At 42.4% G+C, this 22,062-nt stretch overlaps 1 protein-coding gene across 2 annotated transcripts in view; it reads left to right on the plus strand.

The window, feature by feature from the left end:
- Window positions 1–2,122: 2,122 nt before the first annotated feature.
- Window positions 2,123–22,062, plus strand: part of Kpna6 (karyopherin subunit alpha 6) — a 36,552-nt gene continuing 16,612 nt past the window's right edge. The window contains exons 1-7 of one of the 2 annotated variants that reach the window (XM_048350750.1): window positions 2,123–2,205; window positions 2,236–2,265; window positions 16,792–16,925; window positions 17,975–18,067; window positions 18,693–18,792; window positions 20,561–20,655; window positions 21,612–21,743. In XM_048350750.1, coding sequence (XP_048206707.1) covers window positions 2,262–2,265; window positions 16,792–16,925; window positions 17,975–18,067; window positions 18,693–18,792; window positions 20,561–20,655; window positions 21,612–21,743 — 558 coding nt within the window. In that variant the 5' untranslated portion in view covers window positions 2,123–2,205; window positions 2,236–2,261. Of the gene's footprint in view, window positions 2,206–2,235; window positions 2,353–16,791; window positions 16,926–17,974; window positions 18,068–18,692; window positions 18,793–20,560; window positions 20,656–21,611; window positions 21,744–22,062 lie in introns of both variants that reach the window. The other variant, XM_048350749.1, reaches the window with a different exon arrangement.

Below are 22,062 nucleotides of genomic sequence, written 5' to 3' on the forward strand. Positions count from 1 at the left end.
TCAAAGAGCCTGCCCAAGCAGGAACGTCCATAAGTCTCTTATGTCCCATTAACCACCAAAAACAAAACACAAGTGAAGCTTTGGCCCAAGAAAACAACACAGAGCTGGGAATGTGGCTTAGCAGTAGAGTGCCTAGCATACACAAACCCCTGTTCAATTCCTCAGCACCATATAAACAGAAAAAGCCAGAAATGGTGCTGTACTTCAAGTGGTAGAGTACTAGCCTTGAACAACAACGACAACAAAAAAAAAGCAGCAGCAGCTCAGGGACAGTGCTCAGATCCTGAGTTCAAGCCTCAGGACTGGCAAAAAAAAAAAAAACTCAGGAACAGCACCCAGGCCTCAAGTTCAAGCCCCAGGATTGGCACCTACAGGGGGAAAAGTGTTTAGTTCACATGCCAAGGGAGATAGGGAAGAAACTTCATTCCAATCAGAGGTAGCATGTAAAGACACATGAATATTATTGGAAAAAGTGGTTCCCCAAATTTGGTCATAGCTCAGATTGCCCAGTGGAGAGAGGCCCAAGAAGCTAGTAAGAACCAATTTGTGACCCAGATTAAAATGTTAGGGCATTACCTAAGAGCAGGCTATGGAAAGTTGCTCAGCAAAAGAGTGATATTAAAAAGTTTCTACTTTTTTGGTGTGTGCCAATCCTGGGGCTTGAAATCAGTGCTTGGGTGCTGGCCCAGAGCTTTTCTCACTACCACTCTACCACTTGAACCACATCTCCATTTCTAGCTTTTTGGTGGTTAGAAATAAGAATGTCAGACTTTCCTGCCCAGGCTGGCTTCAAACAGAGATCCTCAGATCTCAGCATCCTGAGTAGCAAGGATTATAGGTTTAAGGTTTCTACTTTCCAGGACATAGGAGGAGCTACAAGTGGTGGCGTTGCGTACCTATACAGGCCCAGAACTGAAAGACTAAGGCAAAAGAATCTTGAGTTCAAGGCCAGCCTACAATAAATACATATACCCTATTTGGGCTGGGGAAATGGAAAAAAGTATTGCATTCTCAACTAGGGTTCTGGGTAGTAGATCCAGGCAAAAAACCTAGGTTAAGCCAAGTGCTGGTGGCTCATGTCAGTAATCCTAGCCACTCAGGAGGCTGAGATCTGAGGATAGTGGTTTGAAGCCAGCCAAATGCAAGAAAGTCTGTGACTTTTGTCTAATAAACGACTCCGGAAAAGCCAGAGGTGGTGCTGTGACTCATCCTTGAGCACCAAGAGGCTCAGGGACAGACCCCAGGCCCTGAGTTCAAGCCCTAGGGGGCAGAGGCTGGAAGAAAACCTAGGCTATTCTTCCCTACAGACTTGAGCAAGTCACTTTCTCTTTCTACATTATTTACATTCAACACGGTCTATGATTGGCTTTAATTATGAAAGGAAGGGTTAAATTTCTGAAGGAGGGCTCACCATAAAGAGGAACTAGCTGAAAACAGCTGAGAAAATTCCCAGCTGTTTCTCATTCCATCCACATTTTGGTTGCTTTTTCGTTTTGTGCTGGTACCGGGGCTTGAACTCAAGGGCCTTGCACTTTTTTCTTCTTTTCTTTCTTTTTTTTTTTTTTTTTTTTTTTTGTCAGTCCTGGGGCTTGAATTCAAGGATAGCACCCTGTTCCTGAGCTTCTTTTTGCTCAAGGCTAGCGCTCTACCACTTGAGCCACAGCGCCACTTTGGGCTTTTTCTGTGTATGTGGTACTGAGGACTCAAGCCCGGGGCTTCACACGCATGCTAGGCAAGCACTCTACCGCTAAACCACATTCCCAACCCATCCACTTCTGTTTTTTTTGTTTTTGTTTTTGTTTTTGGGGTTTTTTTTGAGTGGTTAATTGGAGATGAGAGTTTCACTGGGCCTTTTCTGCCCGGGCTGTCTTGAACAGTGATTCTCAGATCTCATCCACCTGAGTAGCTAGGGTTACAGGTGTGAGCCACTGGGGCCCAGCGGCCCTGTGCTTTTGCTTGGCTTTTTCCGATCATGGGATTCCTCAGGGGTCAGCTTGCAGATTAATATCTTCCAGGTCCAGCTACCTCCGCCCGGCCCTGCCCTCCTCCTCACCTTGCGTGGCTGCCTCTTTAAGCCCGCGCCTCCGGTGTGGCGTTTCGTGCCGGGGCGGGGTATTTGTCCCTTCCAGGCTCCCGTCCCCTAGGTCCGCCATATTGTCTGCTGGAGCTACCGCTGAGGCTGTCGCTGCCGCCGCCGCCGCCGCCGCTGCCGCCGCCGCCGCCGCTGCCGCCGCTGCCGGGCCTCAGCGAGCGGAGCCGCGATGGGTAAGTGAGGAAGCCGGGCGATTGGGGGTCCCCGGGCTCTGGCGAGGAGCTGTCTGCGGCCTGCGGAGATGTCGGCGTCCTCTCCAGGTGGGTCTGAGGACCCAAGCCCGGCCGGAGTACCCCACGCCAGTTTGGGGCCGGACTGGGGCCGCGCGAGGAGCAGGCGTCCGAGACGGGTCCCGGAGGCCCCTGGGCCCGCCCGGAGGACCCTCCCCTCCTCCCGCGCGGCGGCCTTGCGTGCCCGGGGAGAGGAAGGGGGCCTGGGCTCCAGGCTGCGCGGACTCGGGCTCGGGGACCGGGCTCCGGGCCGCGGGTGGAGGCCCGGGCGCCGCCGAGGGCGCCTCGCCGCCGTGGGTTTGGCAGCCGCGCTTCTTGTCTAGGTGGAAAGACTGGTCCGCGAACCCGGGGGAGCCACGCTTGGGTCGTGGGGTAGACGCCGGGTGAGCCAGCTCCGGACCGGTGACCACAGCCAGCCAGGCCCGGGCAGCCTGGGCCTCCGAAGGCCGGGATTCCAGGGGCCGGAGCGCGGCGCGTGGCTGGCGGGGGCTCATGACAGCCCTGGGAGAGTTAGGAAACCCGAGGCCAAGACCACCCGGTCTCAATACCATGAGAGACTTCAGGTTTCTGGGCCGGCCCTGGTTAGGAGACCGGAGACCTGTTGATCTTCCCCTTCTGTGGAGACTTTGCCAGGCTCCGGCCGCTCTGCCGAAGACTTAGGATTTAGAAGCCAAACCAACTGTGATCATCTGCAGCAGTAAAAACGGCTAAATTTGCCACTCTCCATGCAGGCTTTGTTCTGACTGTTTTACCTGTCTTGTTTTACTTAATGTAATGTGTACAACCCAGTACATAGATACTGTAGTCATTCCTATTTTAAAGATGGAAAAATTGAGGCTTAGAGAGGTAAAGTAACTTAGAGAAGATCACACCGAGACCATGGCCCTGGCCCTCTAGTGGTTGGTCCGGAAGAAGAGAAATGAAAGCTTTTTAGCCCTAAAAGTTGTAAAGTGGTTTTGTTGTTGTGGCCACACTGTAATGTTTAGTTTGAACCAAACTGAAAAAGTCGGGAGAACTGCTAATATCAGCTAATTTTGTAGGAGAAGCTAAAGGAGAGCTTGGAATTTTGTATGATCTTCAATTCTGAAGACACAAAAATTGTTCACTTGAGCTGCAACACAGTGACTTTAGGATCAGGTCTGGTCTTAAAATCAGGACTGTCATTCAGAGAAGTGCCTTGTCACCTTTTTTGGGGGGGGGGTGCTTGAACTCAGCCTCTTTTGCTCATATAGACTAGTTGGTGTTTTACTACTTCAGCCACACTTCCAGTTCATCTATTGTGCTCATTAATTGGATATAAGGGTCTCATGGACTTTTCTGACCAGGCTGGCTTTGAACCTTTGTCCTCAGGCTTCAGCCTCTTGAGTAGATAGAATTACAGGCATGAGGCACCAGTGCCCAGCTTCAGAGACATCTCTTAATTAACAGATGAAACAATGCAAGAAAAGCATCTTAAGACAGTTGACAATAAATGTCAACTGACCAATTTCTGACCCTTCCTTTTCCCTAGAAAGGGGAAGAAGTGTTTGGAGACTAAATTGAATAACACTGTGTTTGGAGCCCAGTATAGACCTTGTAACTATCAAGCCCCCTCACGCCCCCCCCCCCTTTTCTAGTTTTTTTTGTTTTTAAAGTATGCTCAAGGGCTTTGTGCTTGATTTGTGCTTGCTAGGCAAGTGCTCTACTCTTATCTAGACATGGATTGTTTTCTATTCCTTAAGTGTCCTAGTTTTCAGAATCCTATGGTAATAATCCTGTGTTAATAGCTGAAGCATTTTGTAATTAGTTTTGTGAGTTGTTTGTTTGCTGGTCAGTCATGGGGCTTGAACTCAGAGACTGGGTTCTGTCCCTGAGCTTTCTTGCTCAAGGCTAGCACTCTACCACTTTGAGCCACAGCACTACACTGGTCTTCTGATGGTTAATTGGTGATAAGAGTCTTGCTTACTTTCCTGCCCAGTCTGGCTTTGGACCACTATCCTCAGAACTCGGCTTCCTGAGTAGCTAGGATTGCAGGCGTGAGCCACTGGTGCCTAGCTGTTAGTTTTGTTTTCTGTTTTTATTTTTGTTGTTTTGTTGTTATTGTTGTTTTCATTGTTGGGGCTTGAACTCAGGGCTTTGGCTCTACCCCTAAGCTTTTGTGTTCAAGACTAGTGCTCTGCGACTTTAAGCCACAATTCCACTTCCAAGCTGAACCTTTATAATAATTTTTTTAAAAGCTCAGTGGTACGGCAATTGTCCAGCATGCACAAGGCTGTGGGTTCAATTCCTACACCACATAAAAGCCAAAATATGTGAAGAAAAATTTAGGAGCATTTATGTAAGAGACTTTTTATTGATTTTCAATTTCAGGACCACTGGTATTCCTGAGAGAAGGAACTGTTTATTAAGCTTTGTGAAATTACTTTTTGCAGATTGGGAGACAATTTTTAATTGTTATTATAAAGCTGATGTACAGAAGAGTTACAGTTAACATGAGTCTGGTAAAGAGTACATTCTTTTTTGGACAATGTAACCCTTCCCTTGCTCTCTCCCAGTTTTCCCCTCCCATTCCACCCATTAAGTTGTATAGTTCATTTTCAATGTAGTGTCCAATGAGTACTATTGCTGCATTTGTTCATCCTTTATTCCTCCATTTCTTATACTCACAAAGACATATAAATGAACATACAGAACAAAAAGGAAATAAAACAATAGCAACAAAGAAAAAAAACTTTTCATTTCCTGGAGTTCATTTCAGTAAATATTATTTTGTGTGATCAGAGGCACATAGGTATTGTGTCTTTCTGTTTAGATCCTATTCTTAAACCTAACTATTATGAAATTCTGTTTTTGTTTTTGTTTTTTTGGCCAGTCCTGGGCCTTGGACTCAGGGCCTGAGCACTGTCCCTGGCTTCCTTTTGCTCAAGGCTAGCACTCTGCCAATTGAGCCACAGCGCCACTTCTGGCCGTTTTTCTGTATATGTGGTGCTGGGGAATCGAACCCAGGGCCTCATGTATACGAGGCAAGCACTCTTGCCACTAGGCCATATCCCCAGCCCCTATTATGAAATTTTTACCAATTTTTGTACATACAAACCTCTAAGATTTAAGGTATTAATTAAATTACTACTATTCTGGTAGAATTCAAGATGAAACTTTGTCACTGAAACAACAAAACTTAATCAAGGCCCAAGAGAATTTTTATTCTATCCATCTCAGGTGCTTTTTGGTTGTCAGCTTTTTTTTTTTAACTTTAAGATCTAAATCAAGGTAGTTTGTATATTTGAATAATCTAACCTACAGTGGTAAATTGAGAAGAAGAGATAACTCGTCCAAGGCTGGTAATCTAGGCCCTTTGGGTCCTGGGCATAATTACACCTTACCCTCACCTGAGTCCAGAACCTGCTGTATTTAACTGCCTCTCAGGAGTTCTCTCCTCCAGTTCTGGCCTGTGTCTTGTAACATTTCTGCAGTGCCAGACCTCTTTATCCTAACAAATCTTTGTAGTGATTTCACTACCTAATTTTAAGTGTTTGTATGGATAATACAGATATGGTGGTGGCTTATTCTGACCCTCCCTAGCAAAGGAGTTTTGACAGATTTTGTTACTGGTTGTTTTTATCACCATTACTGCTACTTTGCTAACTGGGAATCTGGCAGCCCCTGCCCAGCCCTCAGGGAGTAGTCCCTATTGATATAAACTCTAACCAGTCATTGTAATTCTGATTCCCTAGACCAGTGATTGATTCAGGCATGACATATGATGCTGTTCTGGCTAATGAAATGGAAAGCCTGGGAAACTCTTCTTACTTAAAAGTGATTTGCTAGCTTAAAAAAAAATATATATATATGTATAGTTATCTACATAAATGAACCTAGGTCTTACCTAGTATGAGAACTCATAAAAAGACAGCCAGGTGCCAGTGGCTCACATTGGTGGCTCATGCTTGTAATCCTAGCTACTCAGGAGGCGGAGATCTGAGGATCTTGGTTTAAAGCCAGCCAGGCAGAAAAGTCCATGAGACTCTTCTCTCCAATTAACTGCCAGAAATGGAGATGTGGCTCAAGTGGTAGAGTGCTAGCCATGAGCAAACCCAGGCTGAGTTCTAGCCCCAGGACTGGCACACACACAAAAAAGATGAGAAACTGATATTTAATAATAGCCAATGCTTATGTAGAACTTGGTAAGTGCTAGACACTCTTCTGAGTACTCTCATATTAACTCATTTAATTCTCATGTTTTCGTTAAGGAAACTGAAGCATAGAAAGGCTTATTCAGGTATGACTACAGTCCCCTACCACATAACCTTAGCCTCGTAATTATTATTATTATTTTTTTTTTTGGGCCAGTCCTAGGCTGTGAACTCAGGGCCTGAGCACTGTCCCTGGCTTCTTTTTTGCTCAAGGCTAGCACTCTGCCACTTGAGCCACAGCGCCCCTTCTGGCCATTTTCTGTATATGTGGTGCTGAGGAATCGAACCCAGGGCCTCATGTATACAAGGCAAGCACTCTTGCCACTAGGCCATATTCCCAGCCCAGCCTCATAATTGTTAATTGTAAATGAACTAGTAACCTTTCCTTGGATAACTCCCAGTCTTCCTTTGGGAAGATTTGGCCATTTGACCATCAGATAAAGGTTGCCAGTATTGGGTATGTTTGTGCACATTTGTAATCTTTGCACTCAGATACATAGGGAAACCTTATCTCAAAAAAATTACTATTTTAGCAGATTAATAGTTATGTTATATAACTATATTACAAGCCTATTTTAATAGGCTTGTGTTGTCTCCCTCTTTCTTGCATGGACAGTAGGTGTAATGTACTATATGCATCTACAGAGTGCTATAGATTCTTATAGTAACCAAATCTGCCCCAGTCTAGAGGAATAGAGAGAAGTCTTTACACTAAGACCTTAGGCTGCCTAAGTGGTAGAGTGCTTGCCTAGCAAGTATGAGGCCCTGAGTTCAATCCCTAGTACCAATAGCCAAACAAAAAACAAAAAGGGACTGGGAGTGTGGCTTAGAGTGCTTGTCTAGCATGCATGCATGAAGCCCTGGATTCAGTTCCTCTACCACATAAACAGAAAAGGCCAGAGTGGCGCTGTGGCTCAAGTGGTAGAGTGCTAGCCTTGAGCAAAAGAAGCTTAGGGACAGTGCCCAGGCCCTGAGTTCAAGCCTCACGACCTACAAAAAAGAAAAAGGGAAAAAAAAAACAAAAACAAAAACAGATCTGCTCTGCGGAGTTTTTAGAAGATGAGGAGGGATGGCTGGGAATGTGGCTTATCAGTAGAGTGCTTGTCTAGCATGCACAAAGCCCTGGGTTTGATTCCTCAGCACCACAGAAAAAGCCAGAAGTGACGCTGTGGTTCAAGAGGTAGCCTTGAGCATAAAGAAGCCAGGGACAGTGCTCAGGCCCTGAGTCCAAGCCCCAGGACTGGCAAAAAAAAAAAAAAAAAAAAGATTAGGAGGGAGAATGACTATTTCAGATACATACAAAAGACTGATGGACTAGTTAGGTTAGTAGCCTAAGGGATTGGCGCACATGTGTGCGTGTGCGTGCGTGCGTGCATGCGTGCGTGCGTGGGGGGAGGGGGGGATGCAGGTCCTGGGGCTTGAACTCATGACCTGAGTGCTGTGTCTGAGCATTTTTTGCTCAAGACTAGCACTCTGCCCCTGAGATACAGTTCTACTTTCAGCTTTTTATGTTTATTGAAAATAAGAGTTTCACAAACTTGCCCTCTCTTGGGCTTGCTTTGAACCATGGTCCTCAGATCAACTAGGCTTATTAGCATATGCCATTGAGTTTCTGGCTTTTTTTATAATGGAACCAGTCATTAGATTAGCAGTAACCTCATTTAACTTGTCTCTTTAAGAACTCTGTCTCCAAATATAGTAATATTCTGAGGTACTAGGCATTGTGACTTCACATAAAATTCAAGGGAATACATTTCCGTCATATAGGACCCATTTTGAATTTCAGTAGGCCAGCTCTTATTTTTTGTTTTGAGCCACATCTCACTAAGTTGTCCTGGCTTCCTACTAACTTCTGTCCTGCTGGCTCAGCCTCTTGAACAGTCAAGATCACAGGCATGTACCACCATGCCCAGCTCTGTTTAGTTTTTTAGGAGTTGTCATATTGTTTTGCATAGCAGCTACATCAGTTTACATATATAGGTAATATATGATATTCATGAATTTAACATATTTCAGAATCTAAAGCTATTTTGGTCACAATCCATTTTGGTTATGAAGAGTCTCTTATATAATTTCCACAGTTTGAATTTTCCAGTTTTTTTCTACTACTCATTTCTAGCTTTAGTCCTTGCAGCCAGAGGAGATACTTAAAATAACTTTTTACATTTGTTGAGATTTTTTTTGTGACTTAGCATGATTTATCCTGAAGAATGTTCCATGTGCACTTGAGAAGAATGTGAAATCTGCTGCTGTTAGATGGAATGCTGGTTCTGTGTTAAAAGTCCGATTTATAATATTCAAGTACTCTGTTTTCTTATTTATTGAAAGTGGTTTATTAAAGCTTCTAAATATTATTTGGAAACTATTTGCCCCTTCATATATTTTGCCACTTGTTTATCATTATTACTATTATTATTATTTTGTATGTGTGAATGTTTATACATGTGTGTGCATGTGTATGTATGCATATATATGTATATATGAATGTTTGGTTTTTTCCCCCCCTTTTTTTGTACTAGTGCTGAGTTTTGAACTTGGGGCTTGGGCACTATCCCAGAGCTTTTTTGCTCAAGGCTAGCACTCTCTACAGCTCCACATCCAGCTTTTGGTGGTTAATTGGAGTTAATACTTCATTATCAGCTATCAAGAAGCTGAGCTGTGGCTCAAATAAAATGTTATCAACCACCATTTTATTTTGTCTTTTTTTGTTTTATGCTTTGTGGCAAGGACTATGTAGCCCAGGCTGACCTCAGACTCATTGTTATGTCTCAGTCTCTTGAATACTGACATGACAGGTGTGTGCCACCATACCAGGCTGGAAGCCATTGATCTTTTTATATGAAAATTTTTTTTCTGTCTGCTTTTTTTTTTTTGCCAGTCCTGGGGCTTGAACTCAGGGCCTGAACACTGTACCTGGCTTCTTTTTGCTCAAGGCTAGCACTCTGCCACTTGAGCCACAGCGCCACTTTTGGCCTTTTCTGTATTTGTGGTGCTGAGGATTCGAACCCAGGGCTTCATGTATACGAGGCGAGCACTTTACCACTAGGCCATATTCCCAGCCCCTTGTGTCTGCTTTTAAGATCTTTTTTTTTTCTTTATTTCTAGTTTTCAGGATTTTGACTTTGATGCTCCTTATGGTGATTTTTTTTTTCCTAATCATGTATAAAGAATATTATACCTTTCAGGGTCTGTGGTATCATCTTTTGAAAATATATTAGGACATATAATATCACAGACTATTCCCTTACAGTTTTTGAGCCTCTATTGACTTTCACCAAATTTTCCTGTTTCTTGGCCTATCTAGTAATTTTTTATTTTAATTTTAATTTTTTTGCCAGGCTGGGGGCTGGATCTCAGGGCCTAGGCACACTGTCCCTGAGCTGCTTTTGCTCAAGGTTAGCACTCTACCACTTGAGCCACAGCACTACTTCTGGTTTTTCTGTTTATATGGTATTAAGGAATTGAACACAGGGCTTCATAAGCATGCTAACTATTAAGCCACATTCCTAGTCCCTAGTAATTTTTTTTTTTTTTTGGCCAGTCTTGGGGCTTGAACTTGGGACCTGGGGACTCCCTGAGCTGCTGTTGCTGAAGGTTACCACACTATCACTTGAGCCACACGACTTCTGGCTTTTACTGTTTATGTGGTGCTAAGGAATTGAACCCAGGACTTCATGCATGCTAGGCAAGCACTCTACCACTTAGCCACGTTCCCAGCCCCTCCCCCCAGTAATTTTTTAAAAATATAATTTCATTGTTATTATTAAGGAGTTGTACAAAAGGGTTACAGTTCAGTAAGTTAGGTAATGAGTACAATTCTTTTTCGACAGTGTCACCCCTTCCATCACACTTCCCATCCCTACACACAAGTTGCACAGATCTTTTTGTTATTATTGTTGGTTGTGGGGCTTGAATTCAGGGCCTGGGCACTGTCCCTGAGCTATTTGCTCAAACCTATCACTCTACCACTTTGAGCCACAGCTCCACTTCTCGTTTTCTGGTTGTGAGATGGAAATGGGGTCTCATGGACTTTCCTGCCAGGGCTGACTTTGAACCACAATACTTAGATCTCAACCTCCTGAATAGCTAGGATTATAGGCATGAGCCACCAGTGCCTGGCTGCATAGTTCATTTTTATATAGTGTATATTGAATATTATTGACCCTTTCTCCCTCCATTTCTGTTCCTGTTTCCCTCCCCCCTCCACAAAAAGAAAATTAAAACAAAAACATCACCAACAATAACAACAACAACAAAGAAAACCCATGTTTCCATTACCTGGAATTCCAGTTGTTGTGAACAATGTCTAGGATGGTATGGAGGGGGGTGTGTGCATGCCCATCCTGGGGTTTGAACTCAGGGCCTAGGTGCTATTTCTGACCTTTTTTGCTCAAGGCAGTGCTCTCCCACTTGAGTCATAGCTCTACTTGCAGCTTTTTGGTGGTTAATTGGAGGTAAGAGTCTCAGACTTTTTACCTATAGCTGGCTTTGAACTGCAATCCTTGGATCTCAGCTTCCTGAATAGCTAGAATTACAGACTTAGTTTTTTTTAAGTTTTGGGTTTTTTTTTTATTTTTTGTTTTTTGTTTTTTGGATTTTTTTTTTTGCCAGTCCTGGGGCTTGGGACTCAGGGCCTGAGCATGGTCCCTGGCTTTGTTTTTGCTCAAGGCTAGCACTCTACCACTTGAGCCACAGCACCACTTATGGCTTTTTCTGTTTATATGGTGCAGAGGAATCGAACCCAGGGCTTTGTGCATGCTAGGCAAGCACTCTACCACAAAGCCACATTCCTAGCCATCCCTGAGTTTTGCTCAAGGCTAGCACTCTACCACTTGAGAAGCCACAGTGCCACTTCTGGCCTTTTCTGTATATATGGTACTGAGGAATCAAACCCAAGGCTTCATGCAGTGCTAGGCAAGCACTCTACCACTAAGCCACATTCCCACCCAAATCCATCGTATTCTTACCTCCAATTACCCAGGAAATTCAGCTAGGCACCGGTGGCTCACACCAGTAATCCTAGCTACTTCAGGAGGCTGAGATCTGAGGATTGTGGTTGAAAGGCAGCCTGAGCAGGAAAGTCCTTGAGACTTATCTCCAATTACCCACCAGAAAACCAGAAGTGACACTGTGGTAAGGTGCTAGCCTTGGGCAAAAGAGCAAAGGGATAGTGCCCAAGCCCTACAATTGACAAAAAAAAAAAAAAAAAAACCCAAACCAGAAATTGACAGTAGGGCTGCAGCCAAGAGCCAGTGACTCAAGCCTGTAGCCCTAGCTACTCAAAAGGCTGAGATCTGAGGATCATGGTTCAAAGCCAGTCCAGGCAGCAAAGTCTGTGAGACTCATATTTCCAATTAACCACCAGAAAACTGGAAGTGGTATTGTGGCTCCAGTAGTAGAATGCTAGCCTTGAGCTGAAGATCTCAGGGGCAGCGCCCAGGCCCAGAGTTCAAGCCCCACAATAGACCAAAAAAAAAGAAAGGAAAGTAGGAAAAAAAGTAGAGCTGTGGTTCAAGTAGTAGGGGACCAGCCTTGAGTGAAAAAGCTCAGGGAGAACACAAAGCCCTGAGTTCAATTCTCAGTACTGGTGCGCACGCGCACATAAACACACACAAAGACATAGAGATTATAGGCAATTACATATAGCTTAGTATCCTTTTCAAGGAATATCTGAATCCCACTATTAAAGTACACCCTTCAAAAGTTAGTTCTGAATGCCTTCAGTAACCAGTGAAGGATGTCCTTTGTATTTCATCAACTGCTTCTCCAAGTTTGTGTGTTTGGAACTGTTTAGCTTATCTCAGAAGACTTTTGCCTGATGTGAAACTTCCCCCGGTATTTGTGCATCCCTAGTATTCAGCAGAGATGTAGACAGTTAGTGAGCAAGCAGATTTCCTGCACTCTTTTTTTCTGTGTATATGTGCTGAGGATTAACCCTGGTCCATGCATATGCTAAACTCACATTCCTCCACTGAGCTATAGCCTTGGTCTACTCTGCATATCTTCTTCCTCCCTGGGCTTTGTCCCACAATTCATAGCAACTACCTCAGCCTCTTTAAACTCTAGTCTCTCTCATTTTCAACAAGTGAGATTTCTGTACCCTGTTGGGACCTTCTCTGCTAAAAGAAGAAAGAAAAGAAGAAATGTGCTTGTAGCCAGGTTCTGGTGGCTCGTGTCTGTAATCCTAACTATTCAGGATGCTGAGATCTGGAGGATCACAGTTCAAAGTCAGCCTGGGCAGAAAAGTCTGAGACTCCATCTCCAAAATAACGAGCAAAAAGTTTGGCTTTCAAGGTATGGCTCATATCAGACAATGATAAAGCTCTATGAAGCAAGTTGAGCAAGTGTGAGACTCCCAAGTTCAAACCCCAGTACCAGGAAAAAGAAAAGTGCTTCTGGACAGAAAGTCAAGGAGGTTAATAAGGCTCTCTCCCTCTCTTGGGAGAACTGTTGCTCTCTAGTATTTGAGACAGTTTACAGTAGTAGATTAAATCTGATCAAGAATGGAAGTAGAGCTGATAACTATTAATATCCAGCAAAATGAGACAGAAAACATTTAGGAATGATTTGACTCACTTGGTAATGATAAATTGATTTGCCAGCAAAAGGTAACAGTTTTAAATGTTTATACCACTAAGGAAATATGCTAAAACATGCAAAACAAAATAAATCTACAGATTCATACTGACAAGAAAATAGTAAAGCAATAGAAGAGTCGAACAGTGTGAACAATTTGATTTAATGGGTGTTATACACATTACCATGTACATTACTAAAAATACTTTCATCTCAAGCACAAATTGACTACATAGCTAAAAATATTATTTATTTTGCCAGTTCTGGGGCTTGGACCCAGGGTCTGGGCACTGCCCCTGAGCTTTTTGCTCAAGCTAGCACTCTTATCACTTGAGCCACCGCACCACTTCTAGCTTTTTCTGTTTATGTGGTACTGCGGAATTGAACCCAGGGCTTCATGAATACTAGGCAAGCACTCTACCACTAAGCTAACTTCCCAGCCCATAGCTAGGAATTTTTTAAAATGGGAAAAAACAGGTAAAAGACTTCCCAGGAATCTGTAGTGTAATTTTATTAGAAATAAGCCTAAAGTCCTCAAATATTATTAATTTTAAAAACTTATGATGTAAATAAAATATATAGATAATGTATGCTCATAATTTGAAGAAAATGTCTAAACTTTAGAAGGTATGGAGTTGGTATAGTATGGTGGTATACACATATAATCCCCACACTGGGGGCTGAGACATGAGGATTTCAAGTTGAAGTCAGTAGTACTACATAATGAGACTGTTTCAAAATAAAACAAAAAGATAGTAGCTAAACATTAATGTCCTAAGTACCTTAGTACACAATTAAGTTAGAAAAAGAGAAGATAAAAAATCATACAAAGGCCTGGCACCGGTGGCTCCCGCCTATACTCCAAGCTACTCAGGAGTTCTGAGGATCAGAGTTCGAAGGCAGCCTAGGCAGGAAGTTCCTTGAAACTCTTTTATCTCCAATTAAGTACCAAAAAAGTTGGAAGTGGAGCTGTGACTCAAGTGGTAGAACACCAGCCTCAAGCAGAAAAGCTCAGGGACAGCGCCCAGACTAGCACCAAAAAGGAAAAAAAAAAAGCTAAGATTATGTAAGATTCCTATCTTACAAAGAAGATAGGAATCATACTGTAGAGAAGACCAACAAGCCAAACTTGTATCTTTCAAAATACTAAAGTAGCAGGGTGTGGTGGCACAAGTCTTGAGTACCAGCTACTTAGGAGGCTGAGGTAGAAAAACCATGTGACTCTACATAGACCCCTTCACAAAAGATAAACATGTAAACATTAAGCCAGGCACCAGTAGCTTATGCCTGTAATCTTAGTTATTTAGGAAGATCTGAGAATCGAGGTTAGAAGCCAGCCCAGGCAGAAAAGCCCATGAGACTCTTATCTCCAATTTACCACCAAAAATCTAGAAGTAGAAAGCCAGCCTTTAGTGAAAAAGCTAAGGAACATGCCTAACGTATGAAACTGTAACCTCTCTGTACATCAGTTTGATAATAAAAATTTGAAAAAAAAAAAAAAAAAAGCTAAGGAACAGCACCAGGCCCAAATTCAAGCCCCAGTACTGGTGCGCACGCGCGTACGCACACACACACTCTATTGGGATTACGGGCTACTGAAGGAGATAATTGAAAAGTGTCAAGTAATAATGAAATGTTTGCAGTACTCCACAGCTACATAGGAAATAAAAATAAAGTTATTCACAGGAGCTTCATTTATTTTGTGCTATTAACTACTAAAAATGCTATTAAAACAGGTGCCAGTGACACATTTCTGTAATCATAGCTACTCAGGAAGCTGAGATCTGAGGATTGCTGTTTGAAGCCAGACAGAAAAATCAGTGAGACTTTTATCTCCAATTAACCACCAAAAAGCCAGAAGTGGATCTGTGGCTCAAGTGTGCTAACTTTAAGCACAAAAGCCCAGGGACAGCTCTTAAGCCCTGAGTTCAAGCCTTAATACTAGAACCAAAATACACTACACACACACACACTAAATGCTGTTGTGAAAGGTAACATCAGGCATTGCAAAGCATTTTATAGCAGCAAATTTCTAATTTACATATATCAATACCACAGTACAAAGTTGACTTTTTGCATATCTGCATTTCATACAATAATAAAACTGATGGCAAAATTGTAACTATTTCATAAAGAGTATGAAGCATCTTGACCACACTAAGGTAGCCTTTATCCTTTGAAATAAAATTCATTATTGTATCAAACTAAACCAAGATTTTCTAGAGGCTAAAATCATCAAAAATAAACCAAAAAGCTGTAAGGTGATATCAGTATCTTGCTTTGCAAAATATGTACTGTTTCGTAATCTTCCTGCCCTTATTCCAGTTTGCAAAATACGTTGAAGCAATCTTCTTTAAATATACTTGTTAGTAAAGTCGAGATTTTTAAAAATTCATATGCTAAATCTTGAAAACATGTGAAAAGAAAATTAACTGAAAAGGAATAGTTAAATACATCAAACAGTGGGTGTGATCTAAGGCTTCGCTTGTTTAATCAAGAACCTGCAGGGTTTTTAATCCAGTAAGTATTATAGAATTGTTTAAGTATTATAGTATTTATAGTGTTAAACCTATTTAGTCTTTATACAGGTTGAGTATGAAAAACCCAAAATCCCAACGCATATTCTGGTCCTAAACATTCTGGATAAGGGATACTCAATCTGTAACAACTCTACAAACTAGGAACTGTGGCCCTGGTTTGTTTATTTATTCATTCATTCATTTATTGCCAGTCCTGGAGCTTGGACTCAGGGCCTGAGCCCTGTCCCTGACTTCTTTTCGCTCAAGGTTAGCACTCTACCACTTACGCCACAGTGCCACTTCCGGCTTCTTCTATATATGTGGTGCTGAGGACTGGAACCCAGGGCTTCATGTATATGAGGAGAGCACTTTACCACTAGGTCGTACTCCCAGCCCCCAGCCCTGGCTTCTTTTTGCTCAAGGTTAGCACTCTACCACTTGAGCCACAGCACCACTTCCGGCTTTTTCTGTTTATGTGGTGCTGAGGAATTGAACACAGAGCTTCATGCATGCTAGGCAAGCACTCTACCACTAAACCACATTCCCAGTCCCAATGGCCCTATTTTAAAGATGCTTAAGCATAGAGATTAAAGAAACCTGTTCAGAATTGCTCAACTAACAAGTAGAAAAGCCAGGATTTGAACAGTCTGGCTCCCAAACCCTATACTGATTCCAGTTTCTGTAATTTCACCTAAAAAGACAAGCTTATTATGATTAAAGGAGAGTATATAAGCCAGGCGCTGGTGGCTCATGCCTGTAATCCTAGCTATTCAGGAAGCTGAAATCTGAGGATCATAGTTGGAAGCCAGCCTGGGCAAGAAACTCCATGAGACTTACCTCCAATAAACCACTCAAAAACAGGAAGTGGCACTGTTGTTCAAAGTGGTAGAGCACTAACCATAAGGAAAAGAGTTTAGGGACAGCACCCAGGCCCTGAGTTCAAGCCTCATGACTGCCAAAAAAAAAAAAGTAGAAAGGAAAAAAAAAAAGAGAATGTGTTCATGTGCTCATGTGTTAATCTAGGGGGTCAGGGGTAGCACAAGAGATGTTAGGTGTAGTTGGAATAACTCATCCTTGAGAAGCTGTCATCTTACACCCCAAGTAGGGGAAGATAAGGCACAGGGAGGAAGGGAACACTGTGAAAAGAAATACTGCTCTCTTGAAAGTTTTTTTCAATGTCTTTGTATCTTCCTTTCTATTAGAGACCATGGCGAGCCCAGGAAAAGACAATTATCGAATGAAGAGCTATAAGAACAATGCCCTAAACCCTGAGGAAATGAGGCGAAGAAGAGAAGAAGAGGGTATACAGCTCCGGAAGCAGAAGCGGGAGCAACAAGTGAGTTAGGATATGGTCAACAGATGATCAGGGAAATAATTCAGCCTCTAGGATTAGCTTTCATCTTGAATACTTACCTTCTCCCTAGGGGGGGCCACTAGCCCATTTTCCTTTTATTGAGAAATACTGGGGGTATGGGGACATGGCTCAGGTGGTAGAGCACCAGCCAATGAATGAAAACAAAAGTCATATACTGAATTTGAGTCCCCTCTTTTCCCCCCAAAAAGCAAAAAAGTATTAGAAGCTTTATGAACAGGTAAATGACCCCTTATCCCCTTTCCATAAGTTAGACTTACTATAAGATATCATTTATGTCTTACATGTAGCATTCTAATTCTAGCTATTTGTGTCTTTTGTCTTCACACTGCAGTCAATATTAGGCCTGGTCTTTTAAGAGGCTTAGTAGCCATTCTAGACTGCCTTCTGTTTTCTCTAGTTTCTTCTTTCTAAATGTCCCTAGTATTGGGACTGTACTAATATATCTATACCCCCACCCCTCTCCATTACCAGACTGATGCCTTGCTCAACTGTAGATTTAGTCACCTGACCTGCATTTACCCATTTTCTTGCTATACCATTATTTTCCTTTGGAGACTTTTTTTTTTTTTTTTTTTGGCCAGTCTTGGGCCTTGGACTCAGGGCCTGAGCTGAGCACTGTCTCTGGCTTCTTTTTGCTCAAGGCTAGCACTCTGCCACTTGAGCCACAGCGCCCCTTCTGGCCGTTTTATATGTGGTGCTGGGGAATTGAACCCAGGGCCTCATGTATACGAGGCAAGCACTCTTGCCAGTAGGCCATATCCCCAGCCCATCCTTTGGAGCCTTTTGTACCCACCATCTTTTATACAGAGGACAAAAACATTCTTGAAAGGTTTAGTTTTGTTTTTATAAAAATTCTCTTAACATGAACAATTAGAAGAAGTAACACAGAATGTCACCTTATGTGAATATATAAGCTTGGCATCACTATCTCTAGCATGTCCTTATCATTAGTGCAATAGTTATTTGGTCCAGTGTATAGTCTTACTACTCTCCCCATACTTTACTTTCAGCTTTTTAAACGGAGAAATGTAGAGCTGATCAATGAAGAAGCTGCAATGTTCGATAGTCTGCTGATGGACTCCTATGTGAGCTCTACAACTGGGGTAAGGCCTTTGCATGTGCCTGAAGCATGTTTGCGACGTAACTGCTCCTTCAGAATAGAATTTGGATGGTTCATGTCATCTAGAAACTCTCCCAGGAACTCTTATTTCTATGAGCTCTTTTTTTAAATGATCAGTTTAAAGAATCTCAGGATTCATCTCTGATGGTGAAATACCTAAGGAAACATCCAAGGGGAGTCAACAGTTCCTTCAGAGATTAAGAATCTATTTGAAGGGGCTGGGAATATGGCCTAGTGGCAAGAGTGCTTGCCTCACATACATGAAGCCCTGGGTTCGCTTCCCCAGCACCACATATATAGAAAATGGCCAGAAGTGGCGCTGTGGCTCTAGTGGCAGAGTGCTAGCCTTGAGCAAAAAGAAGCCAGAGACAGTGCTCAGGCCCTGAGTCCAAGCCCAGGCTGGCAAAAAAAAACCCCTAAAAAACAAGAATCTATTTGAAATGTTTCAATAGATAAACAGCCCCCTTCTCGCGAGGCTGTTAGGCTATCCTCCTACCCCTGAGTCTTAGAAAGGAGGATACAGAAGCAGGATTGTGTGTGCTCACATGTGGCTGTAGTGATTTATGTTTATGTTGTTTGTAAAGTCTTAAACCTGGTTTATATTCTAGGAGAGTGTGATCACAAGAGAAATGGTGGAGATGCTCTTCTCCGATGATTCTGACATGCAGTTAGCAACCACACAAAAATTCCGGAAACTTCTCTCCAAAGGTATAAAAGCCTTTATACCTCCTTCTAAAAGGAGCTTCTTTTTCTTTTTAGTGACCTCATCAACTGTTCTCCCTCTTGCTGATGATGCTCTAGCTCTACTAATGGTGGTGGTCTCTCTTTTTTTTTTTTCCCCTTTTAGTCATGGGGCTTGAACTCTGGGCCTGGGCGCTGTCCCTGAGCTCTTCATCTCAAAGCTAGTGCTCTACCATTTGAGCCACAGTGCCACTTCAGTTTTCTGGTGGTTAATTGAAGATAATAGTTTCATAGACCCACCGTCCTCAGATCTCAGCCCCCTGAGTAGCTAGGATTACAGGCGTGAGCCACCAGCGCCCAGCATGGTGGTGTTCTTGAACAAGCCAAGTGCTTTCTATTTTTGTACTTGATGATCTTTCTGTCCAATGTCCTCCACTATATCTGTGCAGCCCCTCCCTCACTTGCAGCTTACTAACAAACCTACTCTGACTCCTATCCAAAACTGCCATCTTAGCCAGGTGCTTGGCGGCTCATGTCTGTAATCCTAGCTATTCAGGAGACTTGAGAGCTGAGAATCACAGTTCCAAGGAAGCATGAGCAGGAAAATCCCTGAGAGTCTTATCTCCAGTTAACTAGCAAAAAGCTGAAGTGGAGGCATGGCCCAAGGGGTAGAGCATGAGCCTTGAGAAAAAAAGCTTAGACATAACACCCAACCCTGAAGTAAAGCCCCAATACTGGCAAAAACTGAATGAATGAACAAACACTGCCACAATCACCACAACCACCACCCTCTAGCAGTTTTAAGCTTATCCTACATCTCTTTTGTGTCCTGCATTATTATCACCCCCTAATATCTGCAGGGCATTGTTTTTCTCTCTTCTATAAAGTAATGTTGTATTTGTATATAACCTACGTATGTCCGTCAGTATAATCTAGATTCATCTCCAGATTAAGATACCTAATACAATAAATAGTTGTTCTACTGTACTGATTAGGAAATAATGACAAGAAAAAAAATGGTTGAAAGTCACATTGTTTTTTTCTTCTTTGTTTTGTAACACAATCTTGGAATTTCCTATGTAATCCAGGCTGGCCTTAAACCTGAGATCCTCCTGTCTCAGCCTTTTGAGTGCTGGGAGTATAGTTGTATATGACAATAACTATCTGTAACTGTACTTAATGGGCATCTGGTGGAATGTGTAGATATGGCATCCACAGATACTGAGAACAGAGTATATTTACTACTTTCTAAGAATAATAATATAGCTCCCCTGACAAGGATGTAAATTATGCCAGGACAGGAGTTTTGGGGTTTGTTCACTACTATATCTTCAATACCTAGAACTGTGTGGTAGGTATTTGGTGTATGATACCCAAGGCTCTGGGTTCTATCCTCAGTACTACAAAAAAAAGTCTGTTACGATAGGAAAAATACACCTTGCCTTAGTATATTAAGCATTCCTCCCAAGAAAAGACTGTGACCATGAAGGGAAATATGTAGACAAGGGTGGTTCATGCTTTGATCTTTCTTCTCTCCTTTACCATTTTGAGCTTTAAATTCAGTAAGCTAGAAGTGAGAATGCCTAAATTAGTATTGGCTTTACACTTTAGCATTCCACACAAATTATATAGTTCAGAGATCAACAAGAATTGTTAAAGCTATCTTACTAGAAGGGAGTTTGGGAATGTTTATAAGGGTCCTTAGGAGTATTTAGGAAGGATTATAAACTCATCTCAGGAAGTGGATCAGGCAAAGCCTCCTGACTTTTCCTCTTATTTCCTCTCCTTCTTCCAGAGCCAAGTCCTCCAATAGATGAAGTTATTAACACTCCAGGAGTAGTTGACCGGTTTGTACAGTTTCTGAAGAGGAATGAGAATTGTACATTACAGGTAAAATCGAGGAAGATACAGTGGCTAAATGAAAGTTCTTTAAGAAATTACAGAGGGTGGAAATATACAAGTAACAAGGAAATACTGAAGGGAAAGTGTCATTTGCCTCTGAAAACTTGGCTTCAAAGAAACATAAATCTCAAGGATAACTATATGAAGTAGTGCATTTGTTAACAAACTTCCCCACAATGTATATATTCTTCAGAACATCAAACATGATAAAAACATATATTGCTATCTGTTGTTGTTGTTTTTGTCAGTCCTGGGACTTGAACTCAGGGTCTAGGCACTGTCCCAGAGCTTCTTTTGCTCAAGGCTAGCACTTTACCACTTGAGCTACAGCACCACTTCCAGCTTTTTCTGTTTATGTGGTGCTAAGGAATCAAACCCAGGGCTTCATGCATACTAGGCAAGCACTCTACTGCTGAGCCACATTCCCAGCCCCTATCTGTTAATTTTTTTAAGATAATTTTTTTAATCTCAAGGGAAAGATATAAGATTATGATAGATATTTCGTTATAAATCAGAGGGTCTATAGTCCATTTTTAACTACCTATGTGACCTGAGACAAATCATTTTTCTCTTTGGCTCCACCAAAAATGGAAAATAAGTAAATTCATTGGAATTTGCTAGAAACTCAGCTAAAAGATACTTTGAGAGAGCTGTCTCACTATTAGCCCCATTTCAGAAGTGAAGATGAAGCTCCAGAAATGAAAAGTGACCCATAGATAGTGGCAACCACAGTGTTGTAGGACTTACCCTACACCATTGAACTCAGTTCCATGTTCTCAGTGTATAACATCACTGTTCGTCCTACCATGGAGAAAGTAAGTGGAGCAGCTTCTGTTTGGTTTTGTTTTTATTCATGGTTAAGAAGTTCATTGTTTCAAGCCAGCTGGTAGGTAAAACTGCTTAATCTAGAATGACCTCTCATCATAACTTTATCTTATTTTCAGTTTGAAGCTGCCTGGGCTCTAACAAACATTGCCTCTGGAACCTCTCAGCAGACCAAAATTGTCATTGAAGCAGGGGCTGTCCCCATTTTTATAGAGCTGCTTAACTCAGACTTTGAGGATGTACAGGAACAGGTAATACTCTGATTTGGCTTAATAGTTGATGTTACTGACAATATAATAAAATATTCAGTTTGGGGCTGGGAATATGGCCTAGTGGTAAAGTGCTTGCCTCGCATACATGAAGCCCTGAGTTCAATTCCTCAGCACCACATGTATAGAAAAATCCAGAAGTGGTGCTGTGGCTCAAGTGGCAGAGTGCTAGCCTTGAGCAAAAAGAAGCCAGGGACAGTGCTGAGGCCCTGAGTTCAAGCCCCAGGACTGCCCCCTCTACTCCCCCCCCAAAAAAAGATCCGTTTTAATCCCAGTTCTTTTTTTGTTTTGTTTTGTTTTT

This window comes from Perognathus longimembris, chromosome 7 (genome assembly GCF_023159225.1).
Source record: "Perognathus longimembris pacificus isolate PPM17 chromosome 7, ASM2315922v1, whole genome shotgun sequence".
Classification (NCBI taxonomy): Eukaryota; Metazoa; Chordata; class Mammalia; order Rodentia; family Heteromyidae; genus Perognathus; species Perognathus longimembris.